The sequence below is a fragment of the Balaenoptera musculus genome, chromosome 1, assembly GCF_009873245.2.
Source record: "Balaenoptera musculus isolate JJ_BM4_2016_0621 chromosome 1, mBalMus1.pri.v3, whole genome shotgun sequence".
In the NCBI taxonomy this organism is placed as follows: domain Eukaryota; kingdom Metazoa; phylum Chordata; class Mammalia; order Artiodactyla; family Balaenopteridae; genus Balaenoptera; species Balaenoptera musculus.
The window spans coordinates 157,841,426-157,868,297 of NC_045785.1; the positions used below are offsets into that span (position 1 = coordinate 157,841,426).

At 35.7% G+C, this 26,872-nt stretch overlaps 1 protein-coding gene across 1 annotated transcript in view; it reads left to right on the plus strand.

Annotated features, from left to right (window-relative positions):
* Nucleotides 1-4,904: 4,904 nt before the first annotated feature.
* CATSPERE (catsper channel auxiliary subunit epsilon) overlaps nucleotides 4,905-26,872 on the plus strand; it is a 219,041-nt gene continuing 197,073 nt past the window's right edge. Inside the window, exon 1 of the mRNA XM_036869246.1 lies at nucleotides 4,905-4,960. Coding sequence (XP_036725141.1) covers nucleotides 4,959-4,960 — 2 coding nt within the window. The 5' untranslated portion in view covers nucleotides 4,905-4,958. The remainder of the gene's footprint in view (nucleotides 4,961-26,872) is intronic.

Consider the following 26,872-nt stretch of genomic DNA (forward strand, 5'->3'; position numbering starts at 1 on the left):
TTTCTCTTTTTTCATTTCTAATTTTATTGATTTGAATCCTCTCCCTTTTTTTTCTTGGTGAGTCTGGCTAGGTTTATCAATTTTGTTTATCTTCTCGAAGAACCAACTTTTAGTTTTGTTGATCTTTGCTATTGTTTTTTTCATTTCTATTTCATTTATTTCTGCTCTGATCTTTATGATTTCTTTCCTTCTACTAACTTTGGGAGTTTTTTTGTTGTTCTTCTTCTTCTTTCTCTAGTTGCTTTAGGTGTAAGTTTAGATTGTTTATTTGAGATTTTTCTTGTTTCCTGAGGTGAGATTGAATTGCTATAAACTTCCCTCTTAGAACTGCGTTTGCTGCATTCCATAAGTTTTAGGTCATTGTGTTTTCACTGTCATTGTTTCTATGTATTTTTTAATTTCCTCTTTGATTTCTTCAGTGATTTCTTGGTTATTTAGTAGCATACTGTTTAACCTCCATGTGTTTATGTTTTTTACAGTTTTTTTACTGTAATTGATTTCTAATCTCATAGAGCTGTGGTCGGAAAGGATGCTTGATATAATTCCAATTGTCATAAATTTACTGAGGCTTGATTTGTGAGCTAAGATGTGATCTATCCTGGAGAATGTTCCGTATACACTTGAGGCGAAAGTGTATTCTGCTGCTTTTGGGTGGAATGTCCTATAAGTATCAATGAAATCTATCTGGTCTATTGTATCATTTAAAGCTTGTGTTTCATTATTTATTTTCTGTTTGGATGATCTGTCCATTGGTGTAAGTGGGGTGTTAAAGTCCCCACTATTATTGTGTTGCTGTTGATTTCCCCTTTTATGGCTGTTAGCATTTGCGTTATGTATTGAGGTGCTCCTATGATGGGTGTATAAATATTTATAATTGTTATATCTTCTTCTTGGATTGATCCCTTGATCATTATGTAGTGTCCTTCCCTGTTTCTTGTAACAGTCTTTATTTTAAAGTCTATTTTATCTGATATGAGTATTGCCACTCCAGCTTTCATTCGATTTTCATTTGCATGGAATATCTTTTTCCATCCCCTCACTTTCAGTCTGTATGTGTCCCTAGGTCTGAAGTGGGTCTCTTGTAGACAGCACATACATGTGTCTTGTTTTTGTATCCATTCAGCCAGTCTGTGTCTTTTGGTTGGAGCATTTAATCCATTTACATTCAAGGTAATTATCGATATGTATGTTCCTATTACCATATTCTTAATTGTTTTGCATTTATTTTTGTGGGTCTTTTTCTTCTCTTGTGTTTCCTACTTAGGGAAGTTTCTAATTTAGCATTTGTTGTAAAGCTTGTTTGGTGGTGCTGAATTCTCTTAGCTTTGATTATCTGTAAAGCTTTTGATTTCTCTGTTGAATCTGAATGAGATCCTTGCTGGGTGGGGTAATCTTGGTTGTAGGTTTTTCCGTTTCATCACTTTAAATATATCCTGCCACTCCCTTCTGGTCTGCAGACTTTCTGCTGTAAAATCAGCTGATAACCTTATGGGGATTCCCTTGTATGCTATTTGTTGCTTCTCCCTTGCTGCTTTTAATACTTTTTCTTTGAATTTAATTTTTCTTAGTTTGATTAATATGCGTCTTCGTGTGTTTCTCCTTGGGTTTATCCTGTATGGACTCTGCAATTGCTGGACTTGGGTGGCTATTTCTTTTCCCATCTTAGGGAAGTTTTTGACTCTAATCTCTTCAGATATTTTCTCAGACCCTTTCTCTTTCTCTTCTTCTTCTAGGACCACTGTAATTCGAATATTGGTGCATTTAATGTTTTCCTAAAGGTCCCTGAGACAGTCCTCATTTCATTCTTTTTTCTTTATGCTGCTCTTCAGCAGTTATTTCCACCATTCTATCTTCCAGCTCACTTATTCATTCTTCTGCCTCAGTTATTCTGCTATTGATTCCTTCTAGAGTATTTTTCATTTCAGTTATTGTGTTGTTCATCACTGTTTGTTTGTGCTTTAGTTCTTCTAGGTCCTTGTTACACATTTCTTGTATTTTCTCAATCCATGCCTCCATTCTATTTCCAAGATTTTGGATCATCTTTACTGTCATTACTCTGGATTATTTTTCAGGTAGGTTGCCTATTTCCTCTTCATTTATTTGCTCTTATAGGTTTTTACCTTGCTCCTTCATCTGTAACATATTTTTTTGTCATCTCGTTTTTTTTGTTTTGTGGGGCTGTGTTCCTGTTGTGCTGGTTGTTCGGCCTGAGGCATCCAGCACTGGAGTGTGCAGGCAATTGGTTGGAGCTGGGTCTTGGTGCTGAGATGAGGACCTCTGGGAGAGCTTACACCAATTAACATTCCTTGGGGTCTGAGCTTCTCTTTACTCCAGTGTTTTGGACTCCACACACCCACCACAGGAGCTCAGGCAAGACCCTGCAAGCCACACAGTGTGGCAAAAAAAAAAAAAAAAGGCAACAAACAAAAAAGAGCAGAACAATAACAACAAATAAAAAATAAAATTAAAAAATTAGAAGTACATTAGTAAAAATAAAAATGAAATCACCACAACAAAACAAAACAGAACCACAACAGCAAAACTATATATATATAAAATTTTAAAAATGAAAAAATAAAATAAAAAATAAGATTAAAAGATAAGAATTTTTTAAAAAAAAGGCTGGAGGAGGCCTGGGGGCTGTGAGGCTCAGGCCCAGGACCTGCGCAGCCAGAAAAGGCCTTAGCAGGTGGTGGGGCTTAGACCTGGGACCTATGCAGCCAGAAAAGCCCTTAGTTGAGGAGTGGGGGTTAGGTCCAGGACCCGTGCGGCTGGAAGAGGCCTCAGCGGGGGTGCTTAGGCCCAGGATCTGACCGGCCAGATGGGGGGATTCAGGCCCAGGAGGCTTGCCAGGGCGCAAGTGGCAGGGGAGATGCTGGCCGTGTTCCTCTCTGATCCCCCAATCCCCAGAAGGTGCCTCTCCATCCCCATCAATCCCCACGCCATGAGTGGGCCCCTCCGAGTGTGGGAACCTCTCCCCTCCCTCAGCCTCCCTCAGGGGTGCCAGTCCCATCCTACCTCCAACTTTTCTTGCTCCCCTCCTTCCTTCCCATGTCCTACCTGGTGGCATGGGGATTCCTTCTGTCCCCTTGAGGGTGTCTGAGGTCCTCCACCAGCACCTAGTCGATGCCCTACTTGTGAGGAGACACAAACTGTGTCCTCCTACTCCACCATCTTCACTCCACCCCTAACAATAAGGAATTTTAAAGCAATGGCACTGTACTAGTTCGTAACAAAGTACTGGCCACACACCTTATAGTTGATGTTCCCACATAAGTGTATCTAAAGCCATTGCTGTGTAGAGACTTCATGTGACAAGTCCTGCCTGTACTTTGGGGCTTGTGCCTTCTTTTTATTTTTTTTAATTTTTTTCCCATGAGTAAAGTGTTTCTCTAAGTTCTGTTGCTTTCCTTTTACTTAGTAACCTGTATTTTCAGGGAACAGGTAGACAGGGTGAAGTGGGAGAGGCCAGATGAATACAGTAATTCACATTTCAATCCCTGTAGATTGAAAAATATTTGAATTTGGCTTTTTGAGTTTGTGTGTTTACCAGTTTCATGAACACAATTCCTGAGGAAGTAAAGGATTTCTCTCCCTTTTGTTATGTGTTGGAAGTCCACATAAATGTGTAATGTTATGTAAAAAATATGTACACACTAATACATGTATATATAGGAATATCTTTGTCATTTATATATAGTGTTATCAGAACTTACAGCCTTTAAGGAGGTATGTGTGACTTTTGAAATGCACTCAAAAGACCTCAGTTATAACAACAAAAGAATGTCTCCAAGCATTGCCAAACGTTTCTTTGCAAGCAAATTCATCTCTTGTTGAGAACAATTAAACAAGAAAATTAATTGAGTTGTGTTTCATTGAGGAAGACTTTCTAGGAAAATTCACTGTTTTCCTTTGTACAGTTGCAGAGAACACTTCTGTGTCCAGATATTGGTTGGTGGGTGGTGGTTCAACATTGACCAATTCTCCTGTATCAGCTGGGTGTACTACCATTCAAAGTTCCAGCAATATCTACCAAGAGTTAATGTCACATCCCACAAGTTAAGGGCTCAGTCCCACAAGACTGCCCCCACTTCAGTTGCCAATTGCAAATCCCTGGTTGTCACCTATACTTCTGACTGACTGGTGATAAATCCAGGATCCCATAACTTTCTCCTCAATTTCAGTAATTTGTTAAACAACTCAATTTGTTAATAAACACAGCAGAACTCAGGGAGACACGTTTACTGGTTAAAATAAAGGATATGGTAAAAGGATCCAGATGAACAACAAGGTCAAGAAGTACATAGGGCAAGGTCCAGAAGGGTTCTGAGTACAGGAACTTCTGTCATTGTGCACTTGGGTACATCACCTGCTGGCCTGTGGATGTGTCCACCAACCTGGAAGCTCTCTTACTCTCATACTTTAAGGACTTTTATGGAGACTTCATCAAGTAGGCATGATCGATTATTGACTATTTTCCAGCCCTTCTCCACTCTCCAGAGAATGGGGGAGGTTGAGCTGAGAATGAGAGGCTGAGCTGAGAATGGGAGGCTGAGCTGAAAGTTCCAAGCTTTTAACCATGGGTTGGTTTTTCTAGTGATCAGTTCCCAGCCAGGAGCCCACCAAGAGTTGCCTCATTAGAACAAAAGGAATTTAGGGGCTCTGTGCCAGACGTTCCTATTACTCAGGAAATTAAAAAGTGTTAGGAGCTAGGAGTCAGGAACCAGGGTCAAAGACTAAATATTAGGAACTGGGGGTAAAATATACATATGATATATATATATATCTCATATGTGAAAAAATGTATATATATAATTTGACAAAGACAAATATAATAGAAACAATCAGTCATCTAAATTTATCATAGTTTCTTTTGCATTTTCTTTTAGGATTTAGAAGAAGAACGCTATTTATCTGTGGACAGTTCTCATACTTGCTTTCTGTGGTATTATAAGGTTATGTAAGTAATGCAGAAGAAAGGTAATTAATGTGTTTTAAGAGTATTTAGCTTTAGTTAACCACAAATTGATTATCTGCATTATAGTTTCCATATAAGCTTTTATTCACCAATCAAGATATCCTCAAATGTACCCAACTAATGCCCAACTAATAGTGAAGAACAAACAGTAAAAATAACAATAACAACCACTATTTGAACATATACTGCTTCTACATGGTCATACTTTATGTAAATTAGCTATGTCAGTTTTCATAATAACCAGTTAAATGTAAGTATTACTATCTTTATTATAAATGAGGAAATGTAAGCTTGGATAGGTTAAATAATTTGGAAAAAATATGCAGCTACTAAAAGATAGCATTGGAAATTGACTCTGGTTTTTCAGATTACAGGCTTCTTTTGTTTCCATTGTATACATTATATTCCAAAAGCACTCTCCTTTTCTTAGATAGCTCTTCAAACTCTTTTTAACATGATGGTGAATGAATATAACTAAGAAGGAAAAACTGGTACAAGAAAAAATAGTTAATCGCATTATAAAATCAATAAGTAAAATGCATCAAGGAATCAGAGTTTTTTTTTTTTTTTGGTATCATAGTCCAAGCATATCCTAAGCACTGTGTAGGATAAAAAGAACTGTCTTATGTGGTCCCTGCTCTCCAGATGACTGTAATGTACCCAATTCTTTTTATCTACTTAACATCCCTTCCTTTGAGGGAATCATCCCTCCCCTATTCTGTGGTGAAATTATTAATTTCATGTGATTTATGTGGTACTACCTCCACAACCCCACATTTCATTGGCCACAGCAATTAGTTGAGGATGGCCATATGACCCAAACAGAACCTATCAGAATACTTGTGTCTTCAGTAAATCATAATTGTTGCCGATAATTTCACTGTCCTGGTTCACGTGGTCCCTTAAAGTCAGATGGCTCTGCAGTTTATGTGTAACCTTTGAATTGAAAGTCCTGATAACTAGATTTCAGCAAGCCCCACCAGGAGTACACATTTACCCATTCTTCACTGAATTACTGCCACTCTCCCAGAGTCTTACCAAGAAGCAAGGTTATGTAAGTAATGCAAAAGAAAAGTAATTAATGTGTTTTAAGGGTATTTAGCTTTAGTTAACCACAAATGGATTAGCTGATATATTTGTCTGTACTTGAGCAGATGCTGCATTATCTGTATTACTATAACTTTATTTTTTAAATCTTGAGAAGTGATAGTACAAATACCCACCCCACCCTGACCCCAACTCTTGTCCTCCTTCAGGAATTTCTTAGCTATATCATGGGCCTATTTTTCCTTCCTATAAATTTTTGGAATTGGTTTGTCAAATTCTACAAAAACCTTAGTTGGGATTTTTATAATTTGTCTAAATATTTTAATCAATTTGGGGTGTCTTTCTACTCCTGAATAATATATAACCCTCCATTTGCTTAGGTCTTTTTACATGTCTGCCAATAAGATTTTGTAATTTTTAATAAAGGTTCCAGGACATTTTTATTAGACTTATTCCTAGGTACTCTTTTTTTTCTTACTATTATAAATAGTCAAATTTTTTAAATTACAATTTCTAACTAGTTATTCCTGTTGTATAGGATACAATTTACTTTTGAATGTTGATTTTTGCATTCAGCAACATTGCTAAACTCTTATATTGTGATAATTTATTTATATATTCTCTTGGAATTAAAAAAAATCAGATTACTTGCAAATAATGATGATTTTGTTTTTCCTTCTGATAAGTATGGCTTCCATTCCTTTTATTCTTACTGCATGTCTAGAACATCAAATACAATGTTTCTTAGAAGGGTGATAGCAGGTCTCCTTATTTTATTCCTGATCTTAAAAGGAAGGCTCTCATCATTTCACTATTTTGTATAATATTTGTTACAGCTTATGAGTTAAACTTTACCTGGTTAAGGAAGTTCCCTTTTATTCCAAGGTGGCTGTGAATTTTTTTATGAATTGGTGTTGAAATTTATTCAAAGCTTTTTTCTCTTCCACATAAAAGTTCATACAGTTTTTCTCTTTTGCTATGTTAATCTGATGGATAATAGTTATTAGTATTTCCATATTAAACTAACCTTGTGTTTCTGGAATAAGCCAACTTGGTCTTGATGAATTAACTTTCATATACATTGATAGATTCCATTTGCTAATATTGTTTAGTTTTTTTGTATGCGAATATACATGAGTGAGATTGGCCTGTGGTTTTACTCCCCTTGTACTATCCTTTTCTTCTTTTGATATCAAGGCTATGCTAGACTCATCATGTAAGTTAGGATGAGTTGTTCTTTTCTATTCTCTGAGAGATTTTGTATAAGATTAGAAATATATGTTCCTTGAATATTTGATGGAAACTTGCATAGAAATCTACCTGGACCTGGAATTTTTGAGTGTATGGGGGAAAATTTTATAACTATTAACTCAATTTCTTTAATGGTTAAAATCCTATTTTGGAGTTCTAATTCTTATAAAATCCATTTTTGTAGTATTTTTTTTCCAGGAATTCATCCATGTCTTCAGTTAGCAATTTTAGTATCAATTTTAATGTCATAAAGTTGTCCATAATATCCTCTTACATTTGTTTAATCTCTGAAGTAATTGTAGGTATGCCTCTCTTTTATCATTTCTAGTATTTTTATTTATGCCTTCCTTCTATTTCCTTGTTCTTCTTCCTAGAGATATTTCTATTTTATTAGTCTTTTCAAAGAACCATCTTTTGGCTTTATTGAGCTTTTGTATTGTTGTCTATTTTATCTCAATTTGTTTTTTACATTATTTCTTTTTTTGAGTTTGTTTTTCTAAAATTTTTGAATTAGTTATTTAGCTTACTAGGCTTAAGACTTCCCTTTTTTTCAAATGTATGTGTTTAAGGAAATAAAATTTCTTCTAAGTACCTCTGTAGCTGCATCAACAAATATTGGAATATCTCATAATTGCAATTTTTCATTATTGCTCAGAAATAATTCTAGTAACTGCTACAATTTGTTTGACCAATGAGTTGTTTAGAAATGCATTTTTAAATTTACAGACATGAGTCTTTTAAATTATTGTTTTGTTATTGAATTCTAACCTAATTGTATTGTGATCACAAAAGTGTTAGAATCAAATCTTTGGCTTAGCATGTAGTCAAATTTTATAAATGTCTCATGTGTAACTAAAGAAAATATATTTTCCTATTGTTGGATGAAGTATGCTATTTATGTCCAGTAGATCAGGTGTGTTAAGTGTACTGTTCAAATCTTGTGTACTTATTTGACTCATTGTTGACTTGATATTGGCTAAAATTTCCCACTATGATGGTAGATATGTCACTTTTCCTTGTAGGTATCTAAATTTTTGCTTTTTATTTTGAGTTTATCTTTTAGGTGCATATAACTTTAGAATTATTAAGATTTTTTGAAGAATTGAGACTTTGTTTGTAGTGACCTTGTTTCTCACTTGTAATGCTTTTCACCTTATGTTCTGTCTTATATTAATATGTTCATGTATCTTTAACCTTTGATTTTCAAGGCCTTAGAATTATTTTTCATTGACTTCTGGCTCCTGCTATTTCAGTTGAGAAGTCTGCTCTCTGTCTAATGGTTTTTCCTTTTTAGGTAATCATTATTTTCTCTGTAGCTGTTTTAAGAAGTTCAACCTTACCTTTGGAGTTTTGCGATTGTAGGTTTCTTTACATTTATCCTACTTTTGATTTATTATAGTTCCTGAATCTGAAGATTAAAGCCTTTCATCAATTCTGAAAATTCAGTTACTGTCTTTTCAAATACTAGTTTTCTCTCATTCTCTTTCTTCTTTCTTTTTAAATTTCCATAATAGAAACATTCCACCATTTCATTCTGTCCTTCCTGATGCTTCAGATCTTTTCATATTTCCTATCTTTTTATTTCCCATGACTCATTCTAGACTATTTTTTCAAATGTTTCTTTCAGTTTTCTAGTTCTCTCATCATCTGTTAAAAATTTTTAATTACTAAAATCCTACTATCTAGAGGAAAGTACCATTGTATACTATATTCTACCATTTCTGCATTATTGCATCCATAACTGCCTATGTAATCTGTTGGGTGCAGTGCAAAATGAATATGGCGGGCCTCTGGTTCAAAAGCCAAGGGAAAAATACCATTAAAAGTATTAAATATAAAGCTTTTCCTTTCTTCTGTGGTCACTCTCTACCCATCATGGCACTTTTTATTTGGAATTTAATGTCATGCTCTCTTGGACATGAGAATACTCTTGGGTCAATTGCAAACTCATATAGTCACCAGGTTTAGCATGTGTGCAGCCCATTAGCTGCTCAGTTTTCCCTCTCAACAGTCATTGGACTGACATATAATACTTCAGCCAGAGGTGGGGTCTGAAGAAATCAAACCAGACATCTTCCCTTACAGTGGGCCTACCACCTCAACCCATAGCTGATAGGCATCCCCCAAGGATATTGCAACCTCTGCACTGTGACACCCTTGGTACCTGGATTGGGGTTGGGTAAGAAGCTCATCCCTGCCTAGATGAGACCTCCATCAGCCACACCATAATTTTGCTAGCTGGGGTAGGGGGAGGACAATTGCTGGCATGCCTTACTTCAAGATGTCACAGGACTTAAACACCCTATGCTGACCCTCCTCATACCTGAGCCCAGAACTAGTTTTCAGGACAAGGAGTGAGAAGGGGAAGGCCAGGCAGGACCCAAGGTGCCAGGGCATAAATGAGTGGGTGGCCAAGAGTCTGTCCCATAGGGAAGATAGGTAATAGGAGACAGTATTACATGAGCCAAACCTCCAAGTGCATGCTTCATTTTCCTATCATACTTCACATTACAAACCACAAGTTCAAAGATACATTTATTAAGAATTTCAAGACAGAGACTGCAAAGCATTAAACCTCAAGTACAAGGCCCTGCTGAGCACTGCCTCTCTTCCCTGGGCTTTTCTAACCTATTGACTCTGCCCACAAACCAGAATTCTGACCCGAGGGAAGAGAATTCATGGATCAGGTACCGTATTAGCAACTAAACTCTCTTGCTTTATTCTCTCTCTCCCCTAGGGTTAGAATACAGAAGAGGAAGGGAGAAGAATCCAAGGGGTCATGCTCAAATTATCATCTTTTTCAAATTCACTGTAACACTGTTCTGCTTCATCAGTCTATCCCAGTACTCTCTGCCTACTATCTGTCTATCTACTTAAACTGCTTTGGCAACGTCACTGAAAGTTTAATGGGATTTTTTTAGTCCTTTTACTATTTGATTTCTGTACCACATTTAATGCTGGGTATCACTTATTTCTTCTTAAAACTCTTTCATTCCTTCACTAACCCAATACCAGTATCTTCTCTGTCTTTCTTTTTATTATACATTACTGTTAACTATAGTCACCGTGCTGTACATCAGATCCCCAGAACTTATTCATCTTCTTCCTTTGCTGTGCAGAAACATTTTAGTTTAATGTATTCTCACTTTCTGATTTTTACTTTTGTTGCTTGTGCTTTTGATGTCATATACAAAAACTCATTGCTAAGCCTGATATCAAAGAGATTCTTCCCTATGTTTTCTTCTAGGAGTTTCACAGTTTCGGGTATAATATTTAAGTTCTCAGTCCATTTTGAGTTGATTTTTTAAAAATTTTTATTTATTTTTGGCTGCGTTGGGTTTTCGTTGCTGTGCGCGGGCTTTCTCTAGTTGCAGTGAGTGGGGGCTACTCTGTTGTGATGCGTGGGCTTCTCATTGCGGTGGCTTCTCTTGTTGTGGAGCACAGGCTCTAGGTGCGTGGGCTTCAGTAGTTGTGGCTTGCGGGCTCTAGAGCACAGGCTCAGTAGTTGTGGCACGCAGGCTCAGTAGTTGTGGTGCATGGGCTTAGTTGCTCCGCGGCATGTGGGATCTTCCCAGACCAGGGCTCGAAGCCTTGTCCCCTGCATTGGCAGGCAGATTCTTAACCACTACACTACCAGGGAAGTCCTTGAGTTGATCTTTTGAGTGGTATAAGGTAAGGGTCCAGTTTCATTGTTTTGCATATGGATATCCAATTTTTCCAACACTATCTCTTCAAGATTATTCTTTGCCCATATCCTGTTCTTGGCGCCCTTGTCAAATATTAGTTGACCATATTTGTGAGGGTTTAATTCTGGGCCCTTATTCTGCTCCATTGCTCCATGTATCTATTTTAATGCCAGTACCATACCGTTTTGATTACTATAGATTTGTATTATACTTTGAAATCAGGAAATGCGATGCCTCTGGCTTTGTTCTTTCTCAAGATTGCTTTGACTCTTTGGGGTCTTTGGGGTTCCATATGTATTTCAGAATTGTTTCTTCTACTCCTGTGAAAATTCCGTTGGAAATTTGATACGAATTTCATTGACTGTATAGAAGGTTTTGGGTAGTATGAACATTTTAACAATATTAACTCTTCCAATCCATGAACCTGGGTTATTTTTCCATTTATTTAAGTGTTCTTCAATTTCTTTCATCAATGTCTTATAATTTTTGGTATACAGATCTTTCACTTCCATGGTTAAATTTATTCCTACGTATTTTATTATTTGTATTGCTATTGTTGCTTTCTTTATTTCTTTTTCAGATAGTTTATCATTAGTATATAGAAATACAACTGATTTCGGCATGTTGATTTTGTATGCTGCAGCTTTCCTGAATTTATTGATTAGTTCTAACAATTTTGGGGTGGACTCTTTAGGATTTTCTATATACAAGATTATATCATCAACAAACAGAGACAATTTTACTTCTTTCTTTCCAATTCAGATGCCTTATGTTTCTTTTTCTTGCCTGATTGCTTTCACTAGGACTTCAGTTATTATGTTGAATAGAAATGGTGAGAGTGAGTGCCCTTGTCTTGTTCCTGACCTTAAAGGAAAAGCTTTCAACCTTTCATGATTGAGTAGATGTTAGCTGTGGTGTGTCATATCTTGCCTTTATTATGATGAAGTATGTTCCTTCTATATCCAATTTGTTGAGGGTTTTTATCAATCAAGGATAATGTATTTTGTCAAATGCTTTTTCTGCATGTACTGAGATGATCAAATGATTTTTGTCTTTTAGTCTATTAATGTGGTTATCACATTGATTTATTTTCATATATTGCATTCCAGGGACAAATCTCACTTGATCGTTGTGTATGATCCTTTTAATATGCTGTTGAATTTGGTTTGCTAGTATGTCACTGAGAATTTTTGGATCTGTATTCATCAGGGATGTTGTCCTGTAGTTTTCTTTTCTTGTAGTGCCCTTATCTGGTTTTGATATTGGGGTAATGCTGCATCGCAAAAAGGGTTGTGAAATATCCATTCCTCTTCAGTTTTTTGGAAGAGTTTGGGAAGAATTGATATCAATTCTTCTTTAAATGCTTGGTAGAATTCACCAGTGAAGCCATCAAATACTGGACTTTTTCTTTGTTGGGAGATTTTTGCTTACTGATTCAAGCGCCTGACTCATTATTGGTTTGTCTGGTTCTTCATGATTTATTCTTGGTAGGTCATATATTTTTAGGAATTCATCCATTTCTACTAGATTGTCCAATATTTTGGCCTATAATTGTTCATAGTAATCTTTTATGATTTTTTAAAAAATTTCTGTAGAATTGGTAGTGATTTTCTCATTTTCATTTCTGATTTCAGTAATTTGAGTCTTCTTTCTTTTTTCCTAGGTAGTCTAGCTAAAGTTTTGCCAATTTTGTTTATCTTTTTAAAAAAATTCTTAGTTTTATTCTTTTTTTTTTTGGTCTCATTTATTTCTATTCTATTTCATTGTTATTTCCTCTCCTTTGCTAACTTTGAATTGTTTCTTTTTTTTTTTCTATTTTCTTCAGGTATAAAGTTATATTGTTTATTTGAGGTCTTTCTTTTTTCTGAGTGTGGGCATTTATCACTATAAATTTCCCTTCTTGACTTGAACTTTTATTGCTCCATCCCATAAGTTTTGTTATGTTGTGTTTTTATTTTCATTGTTTTAAGATATTTTTTGCTTTTCCTTTTTTATTTCATCTTTGACCAATTGGTTATTCAGAAATGTGTTGTTTAATTTACACATATTTGTGAATTTTCTAGTATTCCTTCTGTTATGGATCTAGTTTCATACCATGGTATGAAAAGATAAAGAAAAATCAGAAAAGATACTTGGTATGATTTCAATCTTTTAAAATTCGCTAAGACTTGTTTTTACCTCACATTTGATCTATCCTGAAGAATGTTCCATGTGTGCTTGAGAAGACTGTGCATGCTGCTGTTGGATGGAATGTTCTTTAGGCCCATTTGGTGTAAAGTATAGTTTAAGTACAACATTCCTTTATTGATTTTCTGTCTAGATGATCTGTCCATTGTTGAAAATGGAATCCTCTACTATTATTATATTGTTGTCTATTTCTCCTTTTAGATCTGTTAGTTTTTCCTTAATATATTAGGTGCTCTGATGTTGGGTGCATATATATTTACAATTGTTATTTCCTCTTGAATAATTGGTTGTTATCATTATATATTGAATTCTTTGTCTCTTGTTACACTTTTTTACTTAAAGTCTATTTTTCCTGATATAAGTATAGCTATCCCTGCTCTTTTTTTGGTTTTCATTTACCTGGAATATATTCTACCATCCCTTCACTTTGAGCCTATATATGTCCTTGAAGCTGAGGTGAGTCTTTTGTAGGCAGCATATAGTTGGGTCTTGTTTTTTTTTATCCACACAGCCACTGTATGCCTTTTGATTGGAGAATTTTATCCATTTACATTTAAAGTATTTTTTTAAAGATAAGGACTTGTTAATGCTGTTTTATTAATTATGTTCTGGCTCTTTTGTATCCCTTTGTTCCTTTCTTCCTCTCTTGCTGTTCTTTTGTGAATTGATGATTTTCCATAATGGTATTCTTTTACTCCCTTCTATTCATCTTGTATGTATCTACTATAACTGGTGTGTGTGTGGTTGAAACACCTTATAGATATAACAGATTGTCTTTTCTTTTTTTATTGAAATATAGTTGATACACAATACTGTGTTAGTTTCAGGTGTACAACAAAATGATTTAGTTTTATATACATATATTTCTTTCAGATTATTTTCCATTATAGGTTATTAGTAGATTTTGAATATAGTTCCCTGTGCTATACAGTAAATCCTTGTTGCTTATCTATTTTATGTATAGTAGTTTGTATATGTTAATCCCATACTCCTAATTTATACCCGCTTCCCATTCCCCCTTGGTAACCATAAGTTTATTTTGTATGTCTGTGAGTGAGTTTCTGTTTTGTATATAGATTCACTTTATTATTTTTTAGATCCCACATATAAGTGGAATATAATATTTGTCTTTCTCTGACTTACTTCACTAAGTGTAATATTCTCTAGGTCCATCCATTATTGCTGCAAATGGCCATAATTCATTCTTTTTATGGCTGAGTAATATTCCATTGTATATATGTACCACATCTTCTTTATCCATTCCTCTGTTGATGGACATTTAGGTTGCTTCCATGTCTTGGCTATTGTAAATAGTGCTGCTATGAACATTGGGGTGCATGTATCAAATTAGAGTTTTTGTCTTTTCTGGATATATACCCAGGAGTGGGATAGCTGGATCATATGGTAGCTCTGTTTTTGGTTTTTCAAGGAACTTCCATATTGTTTTCCATAGTGGCTGCACCAATTTGTATTCCCACCAACAATTTAGGAGGGTTACCTTTCCTCCACACCCTCTCCAGCATTTATTAACTGTAGGCTTTTGATGATAGCCATTCTGACCAGTGTAAGGTGATACTTCATTGTAGTTTTGATTTGCATTTCTCTTAATAATTAGCAGCATTCAGCCTCTTTTATGTGCCTGTTGGCCATCTCTATGTATTCTTTGGAGAAATGCCTATTTAGAGGTCTTTTGCCCAATTTTTGATTGGGTTGTTTGTTTTTATGATATTGAGTTGTATGAACCATTTGTATATTTTGGATATTAACCCTTTGTCAGTTGCATCACTTGCAAATATTTCTCCCTTTCCATAGGTTTTATTTTCATTTTGTTGATGGTTTCCTTTGCTGTGCAATAGCTTTTAAGTTTAATTGGGTCCCATTTGTTTATTTTTGCTTTTATTTCTTTTGCCTTGGGAGACTGATCTAAGAAAACATTGGTACAATTTATGTCAGAGAATGTTTTGCCTATGTTCTCTTCTAGGAGTTTTATGATGTACTATTTTATATTTAGGTCTTTAAACCATTTTCAGGTATTTTTTAATATGGTGTATGGGAGTGTTCTAATTTCATTGATTTACATGTAGCTGTCCAGCTTTCCCAATACCACTTGTTGAAGAAACTGTCTTTTCACTGTTATATATTCTTGCCTCCTTTGTCACAGATTATTTGACCATAAGTTTGTGGGTTTGTTTCTGAGCTCTCTGTTCCGATCCATTGATCTACATATCTGTTTTTGTGCCAATACCACGTTTTGATTATGTAGCTTTGTAGGATAGTCTGAAGTCTGAGGTTTATGCCTCCAGCTTTGTTCTTTTTCCTCAGGATTACTTTGGCAATTCTGGGTCTTTTGTGGTTCCATATAAGTTTTAGGATTATTTGTCCTAGTTCTGTGAAAAAAAGTCATGGGTATTTTGATAGGGATTGCACTAAATCTGTAGATTGCTTTGGGTAGTATGGCCATTTTAACAATATTACCTCTTCCCATCCAAGAGCATGGGCTATCTTTCCATTTCTTTAAATTATCTTCAATTTACTTTATCAGTGTTTTATAGTTTTCAATGTATAGATTTTTCACCTCCTTGGTTAAGTTTGTTCCTATTTTTTTGAATGAGATTTCAACAGGACTGTTTTTTTACTTTCTCTTTCTGATATTTCATTGTTAGTATAAAAATGCAACAGATTTCTATATATTAATCTTTTATCCTGCTACCTTGCTGAATTCATTTATTAGTTCTAATAGTTTTTGTGTGGAGACTTTAGGTTTCTCTATACAGAGTATCATGTCATCTGCAATAGTGACAGTTTTACTTCTTCCCTTCCAATTTGGATATCTTTTATATATGTCTCTTGTCTGATTGCTGTGGGTAGGACATCCAATACTATGTTGAAGAGAAATGGTGAGTGTGGGGATCCTTGTCTTGTTGCAGATTTTAGTGGGAAGGGTTTCAGCTTTTCAGCGTTGAGCATTATGTTGGCTGTGTGTTTGTCATAAATGGCTTTTATTATATTGAGATATGTTCCACATATACCCACTTTGGTGAGAGTTTTTATCTTGAATGGATGTTGAATTTTGTCAAATGCTTTCTCTGTGTCTGTTGAGATGATCATGTGGTTTTTGTCTTTACTTTTCTAAATGAGGTGGCTGTGCTGCTGCCTGGGACCAGGGCTGCCAGATTTGGTGCTAAGCTGCGGTGTGGAGTGGATGGAGCCAGGGCACTCTGACTGGCTTCTTGCCTTATACTCCTGTCCAGGGCCTGTCCACCCGAGATTTAGTGCCTAGCCCCACGTTCTTGTGGTGCAGCCCTGTGTGCACACTGACAGTGTCTGCTACATCTAGACTCACCACCACTGTGTACACATGCTGATAATGGGCTCTGAGGCTCCCCCTAGTCATACCCCAGGTTCTTCAGTTGTCTCTGCTTAGCTAGAGTCCTCTGCCAGGGCCTGTCTGCCCAAGATTCAGTGCTTGTTCACTCTGTATTCTTGTGACATCACCCAGTGTGCCCACTGACAACATCTGCCAGGTTTGATCTTCCGCCCCCATGTGTGCGCTGACAATGATCTTTGCAGTTCTGCCCAGATCATACCCAAGGTGTCCCATCTGTCTCTGCATAGCTAGAATGAATCTTTGCTAGAGTTTGCACCAGGCAGTGGGGTACAGAGAACAGGGCAAGGGTGTTTGCCCCTTCGGACTGGGAAGTGCAGCAAGGCAGCAGCCACCAGTGCAAGTATCTCTCTCCTCCTTGATTGTTAGCAAGCCAGCATGTGTGCACTCCTTGCAAGCAGAGTCTAGGTTTCTCCAGTCCTTCTGTCTCAGTGGATTTTCCAGCAGGTAAGTGGGCTCCCTAGGGCAGCCAGTGAGGACCTTCTCTTCCTTACAGATCCCTTCCATGGGTGCTGGTCCTGACCTGATGTGCTTTTTTTTTTTCTGTCCTACCCAGTTTTGTGGAGATCTTTCTTGCAGTTTTGGTTGTTAGGAGATCTTCTGCCAGTTTTCAGTTAGTCTTCTGTGAGACTTGTTCCACATGTAGATGTAATTTTGATGTATTTGTGAGGGAAGGTGAGCTCCACATCCTCCTACTCTGTTATCTTGATCCCTCTCCAAAATCTGTAACAGATTATTTTAAGCTAATAACTACTTATCTTCTATTGCATACAAAACCTCTACTCTTTTACTATCCCTCCATATTTTATGTTTTTGATGTCACAATTTGCATCTCTTTATATTCTGTTTCTACTAACAAATTATTGTTGCCATAACTGTTTTTAATACATTTTGCCCTTTAACATTTATGCTAGAGGTAAGTGGTTAACACATCACCTTATTACAATATTAACATATTCTGAATCTGACTATATACTTGCCTTTACCAGTGTGTTGGATATTTTCATATGTTTTCATTTTACTAATTAAAGGCCTTTCATTTCGGCTTTAAGAACTTTTCAGTATTTCTTGTGAGACAGATCTTGTGATGATGAACTTCCTCAGCCTTTGTTTGTTTGGGAAAAGCTTTATCTTGCATTCATTTTGAAGGACAAATTACCCAGGTAAAGTGTTCTTGGCTGACAGGTTTTTTTTTTTTCTTGCAGCACTTTGAATGTATCTCCCTTGGCCTACTCTCCCCTGGCCTGCAAAGTTTTTCCTAGAAATCCACTGTTAGCCTTATGGGGTTTCCCTTTTTGAGAGAATTTTTTTCTCTTGCTGCTTTTTAAATTGTCTTTTTTGTCTTTAATTTTATACAGTTCCATCTTAATGGTCTTGGAAAAGATCATTTGAGATTGAAATCTTGGGATGACCTGTTAGCTTCATGAACTTTGATGTCAAATCTCTCCCCAGGTTTGGGAAACTCTCAGGTATTACACATTTTTAATAAGCCTCTGCCTCTTTCTCCCCATCTTTTCCTAATGGGACTCCAATGATGCATAGATTGTTTCTCTTAATGGTGTCCTATAGATCTCATAGGCTTTTGTCATTCCTTTTCATTCTTTTTGCTCTTCTGACTAGATAATTTCAAAAGATCTGTCTTTGAGTTCACTGATTATTTTTTCTGCTTGTTCCAGTCTGCTGTTGAAGCTCTCTTATAAATTCTTCACTGCAGTCATTGTATTCCTCAGCGCCACAATTTGTTTCTTCCTTATGTTTTCTATCTCTTTGTTGAACTTCTCATTTTGTTCTAGTATTGTTTTTCTAATTTCATTAAATTGCTTGTCTTTGTTCTCTCATAGCTCTCTGAGCATCTTTAGAACCCTATTTTGAATTCTTTGTCAGGCTATTCGTGTATATATATCCATTTCCTTGGGGGTCATTGCTGGAGTTTACTGTGTTCCTTAAGTGGTGTCATGTTTCCCCGATTCTTCATGGTCCCTGTAGCCTGTGTAGGTGTCTGCACATTTGAAGAAGCAGTCACCACTTCCAGATGTCACAGACTGACTTCATTAAGAAAAGACCTTCACCTGTGGTTGTGCATGCTGGAGCATGCTGTGACTGCAGGTCTAGTGGTGTGGGGTGCCATGTGCAGGGGCAAGTGGTGGCTCTGGATCCAGTGGGGCATGTTTCATCAGCTCAGGCCACTGGGGTCCAAAACATCAAGAATTGCATTGTGTTTACCAAATGCTGCAGGGTGACCAGGGTGACTGCAAGGGCTATGATAGTCCTCAGCAGTGCCTCCAGGTCCAGTAGCTAGGGACCTAAGCAGGCAGCACTGGTGGCCCAAGCCAGTACTGTGCACATGCTCAGCTGCAGGGGGTTTTAGGTGCTTGTGTACTGACAGGGGATGTTTTTGATAAACTTCATACTTTCTGAACTTTGGGCACATTTGCCTGTCAGGATTTATAGTACTTACTTTCAGTGGCTTTCTCATATAACAGATTGAACATATAAAATATTATTTTCGTTATACGGTCTCAGAAACTCACTGCATGCACATTTACTGATTCCCCAAACATCTTCATTTTATTTTGTACCTAATAATGTACTAAGCACTATGCACAAATGAAAACACAGTCCTGAGTCATTGACTTTTAGAGATTATATGATTTTAAAAATACAGATATCACTATTTATCTCTTGTAAAAATAAAATACAGTGTGTGTGTGTGAAAAAATAAATAAATAAATAAATAAATAATAAATAAATAAAAATACAGATATCTTTAAAGTGACAATAATTCCTTTCTAAAAAACATATAACTAAACATACAAGTGAATGTTGCTCCTTTCAGAAAATTTACACTGAAAGGCTGATAAATGAAGCATTTGAAGTGCTAATTGATAAATTTGGTTTTGACATAAATTAAAACATATAAACTCTACAGAATTCTTTTTTGGGGGGACCATGCTGTGTGGCATGCAGGATTTTAGTTCCCTGACCAGGGATTGAACCTGCACCCCCTGCATTGGAAGCACAGAGTCTTAACCACTGGACCACCAGGGAAGTCCCTAAACTCTATAGACTTTTTAATGTGCATTGATCATGTCAAATTTTTAAAGAACATTAATCATGCAACTTTGGCTATGTGAGCTTACAGTATTATTAAGAAAGTATATAGATTCATGCCCCTCAGCCTTTTGTTGACAACACATGAGTATCAATAATTATATTTAATTATTGACATGAGCTTCTTTTTAACATTTAGCATTTAATCATTTATGTATCTGTGATGGAATATAAAGAGAATATTCAAAGATTTATAAACATGTATGTTGAAAGTAGACTATTCAAACTAATATTTAGCATGCTGTTTACTAAAATATGATTTCTCTTTTTCCCAACAGAAATTTCACTAACAATTTAACCCAGGTAAAACTTTTTAAAGTTTTTGTATATCCTTCATAGATTACTACTATATTATTTCCATCTTATCTTCCATATTTACTAGAAGAGGAATTTTCTAAACTAATTTTCAATAAAATTCGCTTAGAGCAGTGGTTACTCAAGTTATAGACTAAGATCCCCTAGGTCTTCACAGACCTTTTTAGAAGGTCCACGAGGTCTGTGCTTTTCCAGCTACATATCTGTGTGAGGATAGATTTCCCCCCATATACTTCCACCAAAATAACATATACCAACAGCTTGAATGTAAGAGCACCGATGATAAGCCAGCTCTCTTCTATTAAGGCAGATATTAAAGAGATTTTACAATGTAAAATGTAAAACAACCAATCTTCTTACTATTTTTTATCTTGGAAAATAATTTTTTTCATAAAAATATGTTAGTTAATGTTAATATGTAATAGGTTTATCATAAATTTTAAAATAAATTAATAAATATCTTTAAGTATTCTCAATTTTAATTTGTTATATGGTAATAAATATTGATAGAGCTAACCCACATAAAACAAAAGCTCTGTGGGATTCTCAATAATTTTTAAGCCTATGAAGGGGTTTTGAGATCCAAAAGTTTTGACATCTGGATTGGAGGCTGATTAGAAGTATGACAGAGAGATATATTCAAAAATTTGAAAATTGAAATAAGGTGGTAATATTTGGAAACTTAAGCTCTATAAATATTTTCATTTTCTCAACATAGTGATTTAATGGAAAGAAGAGGCAGAAAAATAAGAAGAAGAAATAAACTTCCTGTATTGGATCAAGATGGTTGAATGAGCTCATGTGTTCATATGTATCCCTATCCCAGTCCCAGCTGACATTATAGGATTATTTATTAAGTCTATAACTACAACAATGCAAAAAAAGGAAGAAAGTATTATCTGTGGATAAGGAATTTTAAGACAGAAAATAGAGAGAAACTTCTAAAAGTAGAATACCTATTACAGACCCAAATAATGCAGAATAGCCTCCATCTCACTCAAAACATATAGAAATGCCTTTACAAAATACCTGTGTATAATACTAGTGTAGACTTTTACATTAATATTGGTACGCTTGTGTATAGAATTTAAAAGCAAGTAAAGGAATTTCCTAGTTGTCAGAAGTAACTGAAGAACTAAAACCCAGAGTTAGAGAAGAATGAATTCTGAAGTAAGGTAATTAGAAAGAATATAAGCCCTAGTAGACAAAGGGTGATGTTTCAACATGTGTATGGGAATAGAAAATGAAGCCTCCAACCTATGGGAGAGGGAGAGGCTGAAACTAACCTCCCTACGTGAAGCTAGGATTTATGAAAGGTCTGTAAAATGAGAACTAGTAAGGGTTCACTCACTGTCTTAGAGTAATTGGAAATAAATGATACATCCTTTTGAGGGCTGTAAATGGACAAGGAGTTACCTTCACAGAGTTTCAGGTCGATGCCCAAGTTAAACACCTCTCAAGAGGTTGGGGAACCTAGAGCCGAGTGGTAAACACAAAAATGCAAGCAGTGAAACACATAGGGCCCAAGCAGAGGTGATTATAAAATCCATTTCATAACCAAGGGTATAGGACTCTCATAGAAAACAAACCCTCTGAAAATAATCTCAAAATAAAAGGTATAAACCACAAAAAAGACAAAACTGCCTGAAATAGACACACACATAAAAATGGAGAAAGTTCATACTTTTCAAAACTAAAGATGAGAACCATCTGAAAGATTATTAAATCCATATTTTGAATGGTCACAAAGAAAAGAAGGGATAAAAACAAAGAAAACAAGAATAAGGATTATGCATAATTGTACAACATTAAAAAGTATCCTATATAAATGTCTTAAGATGAAAAAATAGGCATCTAAAAACAAAAATTCAGGTTAAATAGAAGACTAGATACATTTGAGAAAATTGCAGAATTAGTGATTTGGAATGGGAATCATGCAGAATGTAGAACATAAAAATGAAAAGATGGAAAAGCCTCTATGAACTATGGACCTGCAGCCTGCGAAAAGGAGCCCCCAAACACAGTAAGTTAAACAAAATGAGAAGACAGAGAAATATGCAGCAGATGAAAGAGCAAGGTAAAAACCCACCAGACCAAAAGAATGAAGAGGAAATAGGCAGTCTACCTGAAAAAGAATTCAGAGTAATGATAGTAAAGATGATCCCAAAAAAGAATTCAGAGTAATGATAGTAAAGATGATCCTAAATCTCAGAAATAGAATGGAGAAAATACAAGAAACATTTAACAAGGACCTAGAAGAACTACAGAGCAAACAATGATGAACAACACAATAATGAAATTAAAAATACTATTCAAGGAATCAATACCAGAATAACTGAGGGAGAAGAATGGATAAGTGAGCTGGAAGACAAAATGGTGGAAATGAATACTGAGGAGCAGAATAAAGAAAAAACAATGAAAAGAATTGAAGAGAATCTCAGAGAGCTCTGGGACAACACTAAACGCACCAACATTCAAATTATAGGGGTCCCAGAAGAAGAAGAGAAAAAGAAAGGGACTGAGAAAATATTTGACGAGATTATAGTTGAAAACTTCCCTAACATGGGAAAGGAAATAGTCAAGTCCTGGAAGCGCAGAGATCCCATACAGGATAAATCCAAGGAGAAACAAACCAAGACACATATTAACAAACAATCAAAAATTAAATACAAAGAAAAATATTAAAAAGCAGCAATGGAAAAGCAACAAATAACATAAAAGGGAAACCCCATAAGGTTAACAGCTGATCTTTCAGCAGAAACTCTGCAAGCCAGAAGGGAGTGTCAGGACATATTTAAAGTGATGAAAGGGAAAAACCTGAAACCAAGATTACTCTAGCCAGCAAGGATCTCATTCAGATTCAATGGAGAAATCAAAAGCTTTACAGACAATCATAAGTTAAGACAATTCACCACCAAACCAGCTTTACAACAAATGCTAAAGAAACTTCTCTAGGCAGGAAACACAAGAAGAAAAAGACCTACAAAACCAAACCCAAAACAATTAAAAAAATAGTAATAGGAACATACATATCGATAACTACCTTAAATGTAAATGGATTAAATGCTCCCACCAAAAGAAATAAACTGGCTGAATGGATACAAAAACAAGACCCATATATATGCTGTCTACAAGAGACCCACTTCAGACCTAGGGACACATACAGACTGAAAGTGAGGGAATGGAAAAAGATATTGCATGCAAATGGAAATTAAAATAAAGCTGGAGTAGCAAAACTCATATCAGACAAAATACACTTTAAAATAAAGACTATTACAAGAGACAATGAAGGAAACTACATAATGATCAAAGGATCAATCCAAGAGGAAGATATAACAATTGTAAATATTTATGCACCCAACATAGGAGCACCTCAATACATAAGGCAAATGCTAACAGCCATAAAAGTGGAAATTGACAGTAACACAATAATAGTAGGGGACTTTAACATGCCACTTACACCAATGGACAGATCATCCAAACAGAAAATAAATAAGGAAACACAAGCTTTAAATGACACATTAGACCAGATGGGCTTAATTGATATTTATAGGACATTCCATCCAAAAACAACAGAATACAGTTCTCAAGTGCACATGGAACATTCTCCAGGATCATATCTTGAGTCACAAATCAAGCCTTGGTAAATTAAAGAAAATTGAAATCGTATCAAGTATCTTTTCTGACCACAGTGCTATGAGACTAGATATCAATTACAGAAAAAATAAAACTGTAAAAAATACAAACACACAGAGGCTAAACAATATGCTACTAAATAGCCAAAAGATCACTGAGGAAATCAAAAAATACCTAGAAACAAATGACACTGAAAACACGTTGGCCCACAATCTATGGGATGCAGCAAAAGCAGTTCTAAGAGGGAAGTTTATAGCAATGCAATCCTATCTCAAGAAACAAGAGAAATCTCAAACAACCTAATCTTACACATAAAGCAATTAGAGAAAGAAGAAGAACAACAACAACAACAACAATGTTAGCAGAAGGAAAGAAATCATAAAGATCAGATCAGAAATAAATGAAAAAGAAATGAAGGAAACAATAGCAAAGATCAATAAAACTAAAAGTTGGTTCTTTGAGAAGATAACCAAGATTGATAAGCCATTAGCCAGACTAATCAAGAAAAATAGGGAGATGACTCAAATCAACAGAATTAAAAATGAAAAAGAACTAACAACTGACACTGCAGAAATACAAAGGATCATGAGAGACTACTACAAGCAACTCTATGCTAATAAAATGGACAACCTGGAAGAAATGGACAAATTCTTAGAAAACTACAACTTTCCAAGACTGAACCAGGAAGAAATAGAAAATACGAACAGACCAATCACTAGCACTGAAATTGAAACTGTGATTAAAAATCTTCCAACAAAGAAAAGCCCAGGACCAGATGGCTTCAGAGGTGAATTCTAGCAAACATTTAGAGAAGAGCTAACACCTATCCTTCTCAAACTCTTCCAAAATATAGTGGAGGGAGGAATACTCCCAAACTTGTTCTATGAGGCCACCATCACCCTGGTACCAACAATAGACAAAGATGTCACAAAGAAAGAAAACTACAGACTAATATCACTGATGAACATAGATGAAAAAATCCTCAACAAAATACCAGAAAACAGAATCCAGCAGCACATTAAAAGGATCATACACCATGATCAAGTGGGGTTTATCCCAGGAATGCAAGGATTCTTCAATATACGCAAATCAATCAATGTGATACACCATCTTAACAAATTGAAGGATAAAAACCAAATGATAATCTCAATAGATGCAGAAAAAGCTTTCAACAGAATTCAACACCCATTTATGATAAAAACTCTCCAGAAAGTGGGCATAGAGGGAACCTACCTCAACATAATAAAGGCCATATATGACAAACCCACAGCAAGCATCATACTCAATGGTGAAAAACTGAAATCATTTCCTCTAAGATCAGGAAAAAGACAAGGGTGCCCACTCTCACCACTATTATTCAACATCGTTTTGGAAATTTTAGCCACAGCAGTCAGAGAAGAAAAAGAAATAAAAGGAATCCAAATCATAAAAGAAGAAGTAAAACTGTCACTGTTTGCAGATGACATGATAGTATACATAGAAAATCCTAAAAATGCTACCAGAAAACTACTAGAGCTAATCAATGAATCTGGTAAAGTAGTAGGATACAAAATTAATGTACAGAAATCTCTTGCATTCCTATACACTAACAACGAAAAATCTGAAAGAGAAATTAAGGAAACAATCCCAGTTAACATTGCAACAAAAAGAATAAAATACATAGGAATAAACCTACCTAAGGAGACAAAAGACCTGTATGCAGAAAACTGTAAGACACTGATGAAAGAAATCAAAGATGATACAGACAGATCGAGAGATATTCCATGTTCTTGGATTGGAAGAATAAACATTGTGAAAATGACTGTACTACCCAAAGCAATCTACAGATTCAATGCAATCCCTATCAAACTACCAATGTCATTTTTCACAGAACAAGAACAAAAAATTTCACAATTTGTATGGAAACACAAAAGACCCCAAACAGACAAAGCAATTCTGAGAAAGAAAACGGAGTGGGAAGAATCAGACTCCCTGACTTCAGACTATACTACAAAGCTACAGTAATCAAGACAGTATGGTACTGGCACAAAAACAGAAATATAGATCAATGGAACAGGATAGAAACCCAGAGATAAACCTATGCACATATGGTCACTTTATCTTTGTTGAAGGAGGCAAGAATATACAATGGAGAAAGCACAACCTCTTCAATAAGTGGAGCTGCGAAAACTGGTCAGCTACATGTAAAAGAATGAAATTAGAGCACTTCCTAACACGATACACAAAAATAAACTCAAAATGGATTAAAGACCTAAAGGTAAGGCCAGACACTATAAAACTCGTAGAAGAAAACATAGGCAGAACACTATGATATAAATCACAGCAAGATCCTTTTGACCCACCTCCTTGAGTAATGGAAATAAAAGCAAAAATAAACAGATATGACCTAATGAAACTTAAAAGCTTTTGCATCGCAAAGGAAACCATAAACAAGACAAAAAGACAACCCTCAGAATGGGAGGAAATATTTGCAAACAAAGCAAGTGACAAAAGGATTAATCTCCAAATATATAAGCAGCTCATGCAGCTCAATATCAAAAAAACAAACAACCCAATCCAAAAATGGGCAGAAGACCTAAATAGACATTTCTCCAAAGAAGATATACAGATTGCCAACAAACACATGAAAGGATGCTCAACATCACTAATCATTAGAGAAATGCAAATCAAAACCACAATGAGGTATCATGTCACACGGGTCAGAACAGCCATCATTAAAAAATCTACAAACAGTGCTGGAGAGGGTGTGGAGAAAAGGGAACCCTCTTGCACTGTTGATGGGAATGTAAATTGATATAGCCACCATGGAGAGCTGTATGAAGTTTCCTTAAAGTAAAAATAGAACTACCATATTACCCAGCAAACCCACTACTGGGCATATACCCTGAGAAAACCATAATTCAAAAAGAGACGTGTACCATAATGTTCACTGCTGCACTATTTACAATAGCCAGGACATGGAAGCAACCTGAGTGTCCATCGACAGATGAATGGATAAAGAAGATGTGGCACATATATACAATGGAATGTTACTCAGCCATAAAAAGAAATGAAATTGAGTTATTTGTAGTGAGGTGGATGGACCTAGAGCCTGTCATCCAGAGTGAAGTAAAAGAGAAAAACAAATACCATATGCTAACACATATATATGGAATCTAAGAAAAAAAAAAAAAACGGTTCTGATGACCCTAGGGGCAGGACAGGAATAAAGATGCAGACGTAGAGAATGGACTTGAGGACAGGGGGAGGTAGGGTTGGGGAAGCTGGGACGAAGTG